The sequence below is a fragment of the Budorcas taxicolor genome, chromosome X, assembly GCF_023091745.1.
Source record: "Budorcas taxicolor isolate Tak-1 chromosome X, Takin1.1, whole genome shotgun sequence".
In the NCBI taxonomy this organism is placed as follows: domain Eukaryota; kingdom Metazoa; phylum Chordata; class Mammalia; order Artiodactyla; family Bovidae; genus Budorcas; species Budorcas taxicolor.
The window spans coordinates 35,723,084-35,737,911 of record NC_068935.1 but is presented as its reverse complement, the minus strand read 5'-3'; the positions used below and the strand labels follow the sequence as shown (position 1 = coordinate 35,737,911).

Sequence of the window (14,828 nt, the reverse complement as noted above, 5' to 3'; positions counted from 1 at the left end):
GGGATGAATTAGGAGATTGGGATTGACAGATATATACTATTGATACTATGTATAAAATAGATACCAAATGAGAACCTACTGTATGGCACAGGGACCTGTACTCAACGATCTGTGGTCAGCTATATGGGAAGGAAATGCAGAAAGAGGGGATATATGTGGATAACTGACTCACTTCGCTGTACAGCAGAAACTTACACAACATTGTAAGGCAACTATACTCTAATAAAAAAGAAACTGCCTGTTACACCACTAAGAGTTTCATTAAAAGCCATACTTACAAAATACTGGGGAGAAAATGAAGATCTGTGCAGACTTGATCTGGTGGCTATAGCTCATTGGCTCAAGATAAATGTTCTCTAATATTCCAAGATCTGTCCATAGACCTCATTGCAAAGAACTTAGAAGGCAATATTGTGGTGCTATTTAAAATTTTTACATCCTCCCCTTTCTACCAGGTGCAAGTACAAGGAATGACTGGAAACATACAATTTGACACTTATGGACGGAGGACAAATTATACCATCGATGTGTATGAAATGAAAGTCACTGGCTCTCGGAAGGTAAGTAACCCAAACAGATATCCCAGTGAAAAATCTCTCAGAAAGTGATAGCCCTCAGATGCAGGAAAATACGTGTTAGGAAACACACCCAGAGCAAATTCCCACACATCCTGTTTGCCTTTCCATTCAGTGAATAGTGTAGCTACAATGCAGAGCTGTCTTCTAATCAAAGTGTTCCATCTACACATTATAAAAGGACTATTTCCCTCTGAGGCTGGTTCTTTAAAAGCGATAGACTCAAGAGTTATTCACAGCTTCCTACAATACAGGAAGGAATTACAAATTTTTTAGCATGTTATTTAAACCAGGGGTCCCCAACCTCCAGGATCTCATGTCTGATGATCGGAGGGGGAGCTGATGTAATAATAATAGAAATAAAGTGCAGAATAAATGCAATGCACTCGAATCATCCCTAAACCATCCCCCCTCCCCCTGCTCCATGGAAAAATTGTCTTTCATGAAACAAGTCTCTGGTACCAAAAGGGTTGGGGACCGCTACTTTAAACAGAAGCTGCCAAGTTACACATGATTTTAGCAAAAGAATTAGAAAGTAGGTGATCTCTCCCTTTTGCCAACTCACCTACCAAAAGGACTCTGGACAAAGTACCTTTCTCTACATCGAAATTTCATAACCACTTTGCTTCTGTCATACTAATAGTCCCAAGGTGGGAATTTAGTAGTCACTTGATAAAACCTTAGAATATAAAATATCTTGTACCACTTCTACAGGATACTCCACTGGTGGTTTCTCACCCCACCCCATGCCCCACACTCCAGATTTCCTTCAGTCCTAAGGAAAGGATTCTTCTGCTATCTGAGTTTAAAGAGTCAAAAAGCCTGATCATTCTACAGTAGGCTAACTTACTTTACCAAATATCAGTAAAAGCAAAGCAGGGATGGGAAGTCCCAGGCTGAAGGAACTAACACACTTGTGTGCGTGTCAGTGTTGTGGTCCTGGTAGGGGTGGCAAGACAAAGGGAGACAGGACCTCAATCCTTGGAAAGCTCGAGCAACTAAAAAAACCTTTCATTCCACAAGAGCACTTGAATTTCAGGCAGCACTTTCTGAGTGAAACATAGGCAACCAGGTCAAATGTCTGCTCTTTGCAGGCTGGCTACTGGAATGAGTACGAAAGGTTTGTGCCTTTCTCGGATCAGCAGATCAGCAATGACAGTGCATCTGCAGAGAACCGGACCATAGTCGTCACTACCATTCTGGTAAGTATAGAGCACTAGGTGGGCTTTCTGTACAGCAAGACTTCTGTTTTCTGAAAAGCAGTATTCAGCCAGGAGGAAAGACCTCAAGTTCAAACAGTGGAAACTTTCAACATGTCAACTTAGGAACCTTTTGAAATATCTTGCCATGATGATGAAAGAATGTCATTTTTAAAAAGACAAAAAATAGGGAATTTGCAACACGCTTAGATGTCATTATCCTCTTAAACAAGGGCTTCCTAGGTGGCTCAGTGGTAAAGAATCTGCCTGCCAATGCAGGGCACTCGAGTTTGATTCCTGAGTTGGGAAGATCCCCTGGAGAAGGAAATGGCAACCCACTCCAGTATTCTTGCCTGGGAAATCCGATGGACAGAGGAACCTGGTGGGCTACAGTCCATAGAGTCGCAAAGAGTCAGATACAACTTAGCAACTAAACAATAATAATCCTGTCAAACACCCTATACCATGGGCTGATGCTTCATCTAGGCCTGAAGTGGAATACTTCACTGTAGGGGAGACAAAAGGAAAGAGTAGTTCAGAGCTCTAGTATTAGGCTTGTCACTAACCTGAGTTTAACAGTACCAATCGCAACTTCTCTGAGCCTCAAGTTGTATTATTTTTTAACTTGTGGAATAGGCATAATAATAGCCTCCTATTCATGTCGTAAGATGTTTCAAGGCAATATTCACCGTGTAAAGCTTTTCTGAAAAACTTAAAGCACTACTGAGATATGAAATAATATTTTCATTTATTTTGAAATGTTTTTCTAAAAATGTTTCATTTCTGAATGAAGTCCAAACCCAGATTAAAAATGACTATTCCACTAGGTCTGAAATTGTGATTAACTGAATGGAGATTCAGCTAAAGTTTACCTTTCATTTAAACATACAAATCAAATACTCACTTTGGGCTAGGTACTGTACTAGGCCCTGAGGATATAAAAATGAATAAGCTACAGACCCTGACCTCACAAAGATCACAGTGCTTCCCTAGGGCTTACCAGAGCTGGCTGCAGTTCTGACATGGTAAATTCCAAGAAATCAAAGACAGTTCACCTTCATGTAACTGTGGGAAATACCTCTGTCCAATATGACCAAATCAAAGACTCTCTAGGTGGAAACTGATTCTTCTCTCAAACCCTCAAAAAGGACTTAAATCCTTCTCTACTTCTTTAAATCATTGCTTAAGGACTCCAAGGAATATGTGCCCCCATGAACAGTCAATTGAGGCTCTTCTGCTTATTAAGCAAACATTTTTAAAAGCTCTCTTAACACACCAAACCTCAATAGCCACAGGGAAACAAAACTTCATTATTACATTTATTATCTCTTAGAAAAATGTATAGGAATAACCTATTGATCTTTCTTCTGGTCCCAAAGGAATCACCATATGTAATGTATAAGAAGAACCATGAGCAACTGGAAGGAAATGAGCGATATGAAGGCTATTGTGTAGATTTAGCCTATGAAATAGCCAAACATGTAAGGATCAAATACAAATTGTCCATTGTTGGTGACGGGAAATATGGTGCAAGGGATCCAGAGACTAAGATATGGAATGGCATGGTTGGGGAACTTGTCTATGGGGTAAGTTTTTTCCACTTTGGTTTCATTTACTTCTATGCCTTCCAACTAACCAAGATAGATGAAACTTAATTTTTAAGTACAATGCTTATCCAATTGTATCATCTTCATATGGCCTGTACACAAAACATTTCATTCTACAGTTGAATTCTGTAAAGGTAGCTTGTCAATAGCATCCTTTGGGCAACAGGTTTATTTTACTAAAAGGAAAGAGGAATTGGGGAACTTTATTTGGCAATATTAAGTACTGCCTTCCCTCTACTGAAAATCTGTTCCTTGTGTGTTTCCTGTATCCGGCAGCAGACTCACCACCCACTTAGTTGCCTAAACAAGCAGATCATCTTTCCTCATTACTCCCCTCATATCCAGCCAGTCACCATGTCCTCTCTTTTCTACTCTTCTGGCTCTCAAATCCAGATACACTTCCCAGTCCGATCATCATCATCTTAGTTATGGTTCTTACAATTTGACAGTCTTTACTTGGCTTGCCTGTCTCTGCTCTTACCCTAGCCAATCAAATCTGCATCATTATGACTTCTCACTTTAGAAATCAGGAGAAAATTGAAATTCCTTAGCATGGCAAAGAAGACACTTTGTCTTCTGGCACCCACCTACCTCTCTGGCTTCATCTGGTCCTCTTCCTCCTTCACACTCAATCTTCCAGCTATAGCAAACTATGCATTGTTCCCTGAAGGCAGGCCTGGGAGTACCTTCACCTCTCTTCAGCTGGCTACTGCCACCTCCAGTTCTTCCGAATTCAGAGATGTCAACTCTTTCAGGAAGCCTTCCCTAATCCCACTTACCCATCTGCAGTATTGTTAGCTGCCCCTGCTTTTTGCTTCTTTATAGTACTGGGCTTCCCAGGTGATGCTAGTGGTAAAGAACCAGCCTGCTAATGCAGGAGACAGTAGAGACGGGAGTTTGATTCCTGGGTTGGGAAGATCCCCTGGAGGAGGGCATGGCAACCCACTCCAGTATTCTTGCCTGAAGAATCCCACAGATGGAGGAACCTGGCAGGCTATACAGTTCATAGGGTCACAAAGAGTCAGACACGACCGAAGCGACTTAGAACACATAGAACATTTGAATCTGTATTATGAGTTCAGCTGTCCCAACTAGACTATGAACTCCTTGAAGACAGAAGCTATATCTGGTTCATTTCAATATCCCATGGCCTGACACATAATGGAAGTCCAATGAATATGTTATGAATGAATTCATGAATGAACAAAATGGCTCTGGCAAAGGCTTGCCTATGGGTGAAGTACAGAAGAATTATACTGTTAGGGCTTTTTAAAGGAGGTGCAGTAGTATTTTCAGAGTTTCTCAGGGGCTTAACTTGAAAAGGTCTCTGATTGGGAATGACAGATCTTGGGCCACGCATTGAGGCACATGGAAGCAAGTGAAACTGGGTATAAGAACCACCCACTGGATGACCTAGTCACTAGAAAACTAAGCCAAGTGCTGCCAGAGGTTTAGTTCTAATAGACAATTATTACTTGCAATGACCAGTCCCTGTCTAGACAACAGGTTAAGGCAAGCAGAGGAATTTAGGGGTAGACATTTGAGAAGAATCTGGCAAGAAGCAAATGTCCAAGTGAGCTATTGAACTGAGGTTTAGGATAAGGACTCCAGCACTAGAGACAGAAATCAGCAACAATAATAAGGTGTAGCTCTCCAATTGGAAGATAGTACTGGGGTCACTAAATAAGTTTTTGGAACCGGTCCTCAGGAACAAGCACAAAGGCGGAAGCTCATTTCTAAAAATAAGGGCCCGAAAAGGGAATTAAGGCTTAAAATGAGATTGGACCTCAAGCAACAAAACTAGGGCACCATCCTCCAGTCAGACTAGTTGCAAGGCAATTTGAACCTTAGCCCCCCGCCCCCCAAGCTGGGAGGACTGGAGCCAATTGTCTCTGGTCTTGGATCCAGGCTGGTCCTGGGAACTGGGGCAGGGCTGAACTGCAGATAAGAAGCAAGTGAATCCAGTTATGAGAAAGAAGAACTTCTAAGGCCTACAAGGAAGCTCAGAGCACTCATTAGGCTTCCTGAAGACCCTGAGAAGGAAGCCCTGAACCATCTCTTCTTACTTTACAAGTTGTTGATCATGTCTTCTGTTTCTCATCTGCCCTCATCTGCCCAACACTCAGGCTTCAAGAGGACCTGTCTTGCTCACACCTCTCCCCTGCTCCTTAGCACATTACCTGGTACATAAGAGATGCTCAGTTTTTGCTTTAATGAATCACTGCCTGGCATGTAATAATACCCAGTCAATATTCACTAAATGGAGTTCATGGCGAGAGGTAAACCTATAAGTTTTATTATTATTATCAGCTACCATTTGTTGCATATTTACTGACCGCCAAACATTGTGCCAAATGCTTTACAAGCATTATGTAACTTAACCCTCAAAATATTATTGACATCATTCTACAGATGAAACAAATTGAAGCCAAGACCAAACAGCTTGTACTGACGCAGTGATTTGAACCAAGGTCTCTGACTATGAAGTTTGTGTTAAGCATCACCCTCTACTGCCTAACAGTCAACATACTGCAGACTCATCCCATCCTAAAACATAGTTGAAAGGTATTGCAAAGGCCCTTGGTTCCTTAGCCATTCTCAGGTGGGGAGAGTGTTTGGCCACAGAAGCCTGGCAAGGAATTTAGAGTCTGTTTCTACTAGGGCAGAGTAACTGGCATGGACTCTACCAGCCCATCAGGGCTCAATTGCCAGAGCTCTCTACTGTCTCAATAGAAAGCCTGTCCTGCACTGTAAATAGCTCAGTGCCCTCCTGGCATTGTACAGGACGTTTAACACAGCGATGTGGAGCAAGGCTGATTTCCTGACATTGTTCAAAGACCAGTTTTTTCCGTGCATTTTGGTTTCTCCTCAGACACGTACTCTCTACTGCACTCATTTAATCTCCACATTCTCTTCCTCTTTCCAATTTATGTATGTGTGAGTGAGGAAGCTTGAGAATTAGTGAGTCCCTTATTGGTTTAGTAATTCAGGAACCAGCTCTTGACTGCTGACTAGGTAAAAATTCTCCTGGAGGAGCCTACCCATCTTTTTTTTTTTTCCATCTAGTGCTCTCTACTCAAGATAAAAGCAAGAGCCAGGGAAGGCTCTTAAGAAATGTCTTCCTCCATCCCCTAACCTAGAACAAGTGTCTGGTGCTTCCTGGGATTATAACACAAGGTGATTCCCAGGAACTGACTGCACACCAACCTGTATGAGTGGACTGCCAAGTTCCACTTTCCTCTAAGGTGTGTGGCTGTGAAAAATGGATGTTCTTCTCGTGCTTAGAGTGAGAACTGTCAGTGAGAGAGGGTGACCTAAGCTGAGTATGTCTTCCCCTTCATTTAGAAGTTTTCATCTTTCAGCCTTGAGAAGTTTACAACTTCTTGATCAATGATAGAAATGGAGAAAGGTGAAAACACGCACTCATTTCTGGCAGGCCTTGTCTCTTACAGTTTGTAAGTTGCTTAAGAAAAAGAATGACAGAAACATACACACCCCTCCTCGGTGACTTCCCTAAGTGCTTAATAAGCAAAAGGATGGAAGACGTGGAAGTATTCCTTGAAATAACACAAAACTACACAGATAGACACTGCTTTATCTTTAGGGCATTTTCTCCTAGACTTTTAATATGTACAAGCAGATCAGAGTAGGAAAAAAATGAAGAAAGACAAAATGAAAAAAAGCTTTGCAAAGGAGATTTCAGTATCTGCCACGAAGTCTCAAGAAAGAGTCAAAATGAATTAAACTTGTTAAAGAAGAAAGAGGCCAATCAGCCTCTTTTCAGATGAGTCTTAAATGGTTTTTTTTTTTCCCACTGTAAAGAAAATCAAGTCAAGGTTGATGTTTGGGCCACCCTGTATCGCTAAGAAGGCTATTTTTGAAACAAGCGTCAGTAGGACACAATGTGCCCCATTATATAAGCTCTTCAGAACATTGTGGACTTGAAACTCTCCTCCTGCTTTTAGAAGTTTTGATTTTGAGCTGGATGTCTGTAACATCACCACATGGCAATTGTCCCCAGCTCAATTGTGGCCTATAGACCACAGGTTTGCATGGCTCCCAAATATCATGTGTTGCTAGCAGGGCTCTTAGATATCCTTTAGCCTACTTTCTCATTCATTTTACACAGAAATGTGAACACCAGCCAGGACTGAACATTACAACTGCCCATTGGATAAACCAGGAAACCAAGGCCTGATATAGGACAGGAATAGTAGGAATTGTGATAAGGTCACAAAACCACACAGCATGGCAGAGCTTAGACTATAACTCAGGTTTCATGACTCGTGGTCCAGTGCTCTGTCCACTAACTCCTATTGGCTCAGTTTACTAAGGGTGTCTGCTTACAGCAAGATAATCCCACCTGCCTTCAAGGGCTTAGAATCTAGTTGGATTATGAGCTTTTCCATCTGAGATACTCATCCTGTTTATCTGTAGCCACCAGGATAATGATAAACAGGATGAGTATCTCAGATGGAAAAGCTCATAATCCAACTAGATTGTAAGCCCCTTGAAAGCAGGTGGGATTATCTTCCACCAGGATAATGCAGAGAAGGCAATGGCACCCCACTCCAGTACTCTTGCCTGGAAAATTCCATGGACGGAGGAGCCTGGAAGGCTGCAGTCCATGGAATCACTGAGGGTCAGATACGACTGAGCGACTTCACTTTCACTTTTCACTTTCATTCACTGGAGAAGGAAATGGCAACCCACTCCAGTGTTCTATCCTGGAGAATCCCAGGGACTGGGGAGCCTGGTGGGCTGCCGTCTATGGGGTTGCACAGCATCAGACCAGGATAATGTAATACACACCTCTATTTATCTCTTGAAATATTTGAAAACCCAGGTAGGCAGCTGAGGGTTTCTGCCCTTTGAGAGGAGACATGCTCTAATACAAAAAAGAGAGTCAGAACAAGAGCTGGAAGGAAATTGAGGTCCTAACTGACAAAATGATACATCCCAATGGGCAGTTGCCATATTCCTTATGTTCCCAGCACTTAAAAACTAAGGAAAGGAAAAGCCAGACAAAATATTGCTCATATTGGCACCTCTGGTTTACAAGGGAGCAGAAAGAGCTTGGGGATGGAGATGGAGTAGAGGACAGGTGATTCCAGGTCACTTCCCCTGAATATCATCAGACTCCTTCACCCTCCCAGAATGAATGGCAATTTTATAGATGCTATTCACACTGACATTTCTCTCCCTAGGAGAAATTATCTCTGAGGTTGTCACTATTCTAAGATAGATTCATTTTCCATTAAGAAGGACAGAAAGTCAATCTGTCCTTCCAGCTAAAAGGCAGAAAAGCAAGGATGAAGTAACAGATGCCAAATATTCTCTTCTATTCTTCAGGTGATTACACCAGGCTTTGGCAGGAGGGCTGATGGTTTGATCAAAGCACCCCTCTCCTTCAAATGAGGCCTGTGAACTCGAGGAAGGAGCACTAATGACGCATGGAAGTCTGCCATTCTGCGCAGGCGGGGTGGGGAACTATTTCCAACCAAATTTAGTCTCACATGGCCTTTACCCAGCTCCAGGGGCACTCCTTTATCTTCACTTTGTTTTTAACCCTCTGAGCTCCCCAAGGACAAGGAGCCCTAACCAAGAGATCCAGACTGGGACATCTGTTCTGGATAAAGAAACGAGGAGGTCCTGTTGTGACCCTGCTTGTTGTTGCAGAGATTTAAATAGACCTCATCCTTTTCTCCAGATCCCAACAACTGCAGACAGTAAATATCCCATAGAGTACAGTCAATAAAGCTGTTTCAGTCCTGGTCCCCAACAGGCAGCAATTATATTCCTATTTTCTAGCTTGATTCTGTCCCCCTCCTTTCTCTGACACATTTAAACTTTCCAAACAACCTGTCTTCCAAAGGCTACTTGAACCTTATGGCTGATACAGGGATGAGGGGCCAGGTCACGTCTGCCTCTTCTCTCAGTGATGTATAATGTCTCATACACTACACGCCAATGCATTGCCTACCCTCCACCTCTCATCTCACTCCCCTCCTTGCTTTCAGCAAATGCTTTAAAAGCTGACAAGCTCCTGCTTATGCGTAGTCTCCAGGTGTGTCACAAGTTTGTATCAGATCTTTGGATGACTAAGCTATAACATAAGCCTTTCCGCTCAAAAAAAAATGTTTTAAATAACATTTAAACCAAGTGTCATTTCTGTCTTCAACCTGTTAGACTCTTAAATGCATCACCTGCCATATGCATATGAGTTTGTTGGGTTTTAAGTTTTATGAAATTTATGACTTTGCAACCCACCTATGAAAAGGATTATAAATCCCCTCAAGCTAAATCCCCTCCAATAATGCAGTTGCTCTGGGTTTGCCACTGGTGAGTAAAATAAAAAATCAAAACTAATTTGGTGTGTTTACTGAGCCCACACAGCTACTCTTAAGCCGTTTGATTAAAATCCTTTAAGTAGCCAAGACGCAAGCAAACTCTCACTCTGAGCCCTTTCCATTGGCTGGTTTTTGTCCATCAGCCGGAGCTCTCTCACACCACCTACTTACCCAGCTGCTGCTGCTGCTGCTAAGTCGCTTCAGTTATGTCCGACTCTGTGCGACCCCAGAGATGGCAGCCCACCAGGCTCCCCCGTCCCTGAGATTCTCCAGGCAAGAACACTGGAGTGGGTTGCCATTTCCTTCTCCAACTTACCCACCTAGGTTTCTGAAAATGGCTTGCTGACTGCCATTACTAGCACAGGCAGAGGCTTGAGGACAAAAGGATCCTGACTGATTCAGGACACCCCAAGTGAGGTACTGGAGTGGCCAAAAAGTCTGTACTTTTGTAAGTTCTTACAGGAAACCTGAACTTCTTTGGCCAACTCATTGCTTCTCTACTGCGTCCAAATTTCAAGGGCTCCCTAGCCCCATGGAGAATTCTTAACACTCTCCCAGTCACAGCTGGCTTTCCTAAGGAACAGAGACCAGGAAAAGAATGCTATTTGGAGAGTTGCCTTTTTCACTTTATCATTCATGATAGCCTCCTAAATCTTTAAGTTGCCTTGAAAATGGCCTTGCCACTCATGTGCATGTCCCAGGAGAGCTGAATGGGTCTTTTCTGACATTAGTTGGTTACCTGCTTCTCCCCGTTTCCTGTAATCAGCATGTTGATTGTTCCACAGTCATGCCAAGCAGGCCTGGAGCTCTGAAACAAGCAGCCATCACAAGAGTCTTTTCATATGGACTAAGGGAGACAGGGGTCAAGGGCTTCTCTGGGGCTGGCCATGAGCTGATATGATGGTCCTGCTGCTAAGTTGTTCTCACCAAGCATACAAGACATGGGAGGGTTTGCTGGGTCTCCCCCCAAGTAGGTTGTCCTGAGGCTTGATCAGCAGCTCCCTTCTCCTCTACTGGTTAAGCTTTCTTCCGCATAGTTTGCTTGCCCTTTGTCTATTACTATTTCTGCCTGTAAGGTCTTTTCCTTTAATATTTATTTATTTACTTTTTGGCTGTGTTGGGTCTTAGTTGTGGCATGCAGGATCTTCACTGTGGTGCATGGGCTTCTCTCCAGAGCAGGTGGCCTCAGTAGTCACATCACATGGGCTTAGCTGCCCCTTCACATTTAAGATCTTACTTCCCTGACCAGAAATCGAACCCATGTCCCCTGCATTAGAAGGCCGATTCTTAACCACTGGACCACTAGGGAAGTCCCTGTATAGGTCTTTTTAAGGTTCAGCATGGTTAATCCTCATTTTGAAGCCACATCGTCCACATCAGTGAGACTTAACTGAGCACAGATTTAATACTGTTCTTTGTTGAAGAAGCATCCTCAAAAAACAAATTCTGCTACCTCTGAAAAGGCTCCTTGCTGCTGCTGCTGCTGCTAAGTCGCTTCAGTCATGTCCGACCCTGTGTGACCCCACAGACGGCAGCCCACCAGGCTTCCCAGTCCCTGGGATTCTCCAGGCAAGAACACTGGAGTGGGTTGCCACTTCCCTCTCCAATGCATGAAAGTGAAAAGTGAAAGTGAAGTCACCGAGTCGTGTCCAACTCTCAGCGATCCCATGGATTGCAGCCTACCAGGCTCCTCGGTCCATGGAATTTTCCAGGCAAGAGTACTGGAGTGGGGTGCCATTGCCTTCTCCGGAAAAGGCTCCTTAGAAAGAAACAATTCAGTAAAGGTAGAAAAGCCAGGCTGAAGAGAAAAGGCAAGTGCCTGAGGGATGCAGTTTCTTCCTGTGGTCACATGTGACTTCAAAAGTGTGTGTGTGTTTCCTCAGTCATGTCTGACTCTTTGAGACCACATGGACTATAGTGCGCCAGGCTCCTCTCTCTGTCCATGGGATTTCCCAGGCAAGAATACTGGAGTGGGTTGCCACATCTTTCTCCAGGGGATCTTCCCCACCAAGGGATCGAACCCATGTCAACTTCAAAAGTACTTCAAACTAAAAATGACTTTCTTTGGGAATCTGTTCTTTCTGCTGCACATTCCTAGGAGCCAGACAAGAAGCCCCACTTTATCCAACCTCATCTTGTTGGCATTTAGCTGTGCTTATCATCTAGTGGGTGTTTCAGTTACTGAGTTAGGTTTTGTTCTCTTAAAGGGTGACAAGATTCTCAAAATCCTTTCTTGACCTGCTTGAAAAACAACCCATTTCCCTAATTTCAATCCAGAGTGATTTTCTCACAAAAATGTCCCTTAGTTCTTCCTTCCAAAACAAACAAACAAACAAAAAGGCCATTTCTCTTAGAACTACTCAGGATTTTGACTTTAAAGATCAAAAACTAGTTAAATGAAGTAATTAAATCAAATAAGACCAAATAGGATATGATACTAGTGGGGCATTTGCATGTTCTTAGCAGGAGGTAAAAATACATTGGCAGGAATAGAAGGTGGTTTTAGCTGTAAATTCTCTTGGCGTGAGAAAGCTCTTTTCAAGCCAAAAATTCCCACTAGCTTTCTGGCCAATACTATTCTCTTCAGTTGCTTTTGTTTCTATGACTGGTTTGGCCCCAGGCAGAAAGAGTGAAATAGATTAAAATCTGTGTTTGGCTCTCCTCCAGTTAGAAATGTGGAACTGGTGATTCAGGAGTTAGCTGCAATGAGGGACGAGTTGAAGTCATGGGCAATTATACTGAAAGAAGAAAGGGAAGAACAGAACCTTAAAAGAGTCTTGCTTATTCCACAAACCTTCATTAATTATCTCCCAAACCAGGACCTATGATAGACTCTGGGGGTACAAAGGTACACCTTGACTGAAAGAGCAGAACTAGGAAGAAAAGACAGAAAATGAATTTTCAGAAAGGTAGGAGGAGAACTCATAGTCTTCAGTATCAGAGAGTCAAGAGGGTCAACAGTGCCGAAGGCCTGTGGTGTCATATGAATTATTTGCAGAAAGGTCTTTGAGTCTGATTACCAAGTATATAGTTCAAGAAGCAATTTCACTAAATTGGAGGGCTGGGGGGCAGTAGAAGTTCAAGCACAGGTGTTTAATAAGGGAAACTGTGTTAAAATCAAGAGATAGTAAAGGCGACTTTTTCAAGAAGTTTGGTGGCAATAAAGAGTGATGTCATATGGTTAAAAGGGAAGTAGGATCAAAATAAGAGGGTTTTGTTTCCTTTTTTTTTTTTTGGTCAGTAAACAGAATTACCTGAGTATGAGGTAATCATTAAGTGAATAGGATCTGTCAATGGTTTTCAAATTACAGCAAGCATTAGGATCACCTGGAAGGCCACCTGAGGCCCCACCCAGGTCTCTTGTGTCATAAACATGTGGTGGGGCCTGAGAATTGTGTATCTATCAAGTTCCCAGGTTACTCAGATGCGCCTAGTCAGGGAATCAAACATTGAAAACCACTGGAATAGATTGAGAAGGAAAAAATAGTAAAAGAGAATAAACAGAGCTCAGTTTTAAGAGAGAGAAGAGTATGAGATGCAAGGAAGATGTTGATTAAATCTTAGAAAGAAAGTTTATTTCTTGTGTGATGGGGATGACACAAGGGATAGAAAAAGATACAACAATAGGTCGAGGAGGAGAAGAGAGACACTGAGGTGATAGAACTTGTATCAGATGGCTTCCTTCTTCTCTTATAAGGAAGAGGCAAGATCATCTACAGAGAGGGCAGGACTGGTAAGGATTAGGGACTGGGAAATGTGTGGAAGAAGCATGAGTCACAGACTTAAACAAGAATCACCATTACAGTGATAGATGATGGATTTAAGTTTAGACATGTTGAGTTTGAGGTGGTACTCAACTGTCAAGATTAGTTTGGTCAGCAGGCTATTGGCTTTAGTAAATGCATACGTTCTGCAGCAGGTTTTGTCTGTCTTGCTTACTGCTTCATCCCTAGCACCAGGAATAGGGCTTGGTACAGAATAGGCACTCAGATGCACTGGAATGGACTCGAGACTCATTGGCTGAGGTTGATTATTGTATGTAAATTAACATATAATACAAATCTCCAATTATCTCTGAAATTAGAATATTGTGGTGGTTAAAAGAGTGGGTTTTGGCATCTGAAGACCAGAGTTCAATCCAGCTTCTGAGTGCCTCACTTCCTCCTTCTCTAACATGGGAAGGATCTTGTACCAACCTCAAGGCTGCTTCGAGAATTAAATATGCATAAGGGGCTTAGCACAGCACCTCGCACAGAATAAGCACTGAACCCATGTTAGCTGGCTGTTTATTACTGACTTTCCCCTTCAATTAATTAAGGAGAGTTTCTTAATCAGTTTGAGTCACCATGTGTATATCACAGCAGTAAAACATCATTTTTTAAAAGATACACCCTGTCTCAGATTTCATCCTTCATCCCCTAAGTGAAGTGAAATGAAGTCGCTCAGTCGGGTCCGACTCTTTGCGACCCCATGGACTGTAGCCCACCAGGCTCCTCCGTCTATGGGATTCTCCAGGCAAGAATACTGAAGTGGGGTGCCATTGCCTTCTCAAGGGGATCTTCCCAACCCAGGGATCAAACCCAGGTCTGCCGCATTGCAAGCAGACGCTTTAACCTCTGAGCCACCAGGGAAGCCTAAAGGTAGGGATATTAAGGCATAACTATTTAACACAGAAAAAATTATCATCAAAATTGGTGTTTTCACTTTATACCTGATATACCAGTCAAAGCCTTTTCTTAGTTAGAAGCATTTTTCTAACTATGCATTTTAAGGCCTGGATCCAGACTAAAACCTACTACTGACGTAAGGGAACTATGGTGGAAGACAAATAAGTGTAAAAGTTCTTAGTGCCTGTTTTCATGGGACTAATATAAAACATCATCTGCCTTTGCCTGAGCTAATTATGCAGTGTGCTCCTGACACATTTATTTTATTGCTCCAGTACATGTGAGTAGTACACTGATATTTATCACTAGAAATGATGACTTACTCTATAAATTAATATGTATTCTAATAACTGCTCTGCCCATGCAGAATTCTTTCGTGTTTGCATATTTCATAGTCAATAATCAACAGCTTATTTTTTATGCATCTACA

At 42.6% G+C, this 14,828-nt stretch overlaps 1 protein-coding gene across 1 annotated transcript in view; it reads left to right on the top strand.

The window, feature by feature from the left end:
- The window catches only part of GRIA3 (glutamate ionotropic receptor AMPA type subunit 3), a 301,606-nt gene that overhangs the window by 221,838 nt on the left and 64,940 nt on the right, over nt 1-14,828 (top strand). Inside the window, exons 8-10 of the mRNA XM_052662894.1 lie at nt 456-560; nt 1,670-1,777; nt 3,154-3,360. Coding sequence (XP_052518854.1) covers nt 456-560; nt 1,670-1,777; nt 3,154-3,360 — 420 coding nt within the window. The remainder of the gene's footprint in view (nt 1-455; nt 561-1,669; nt 1,778-3,153; nt 3,361-14,828) is intronic.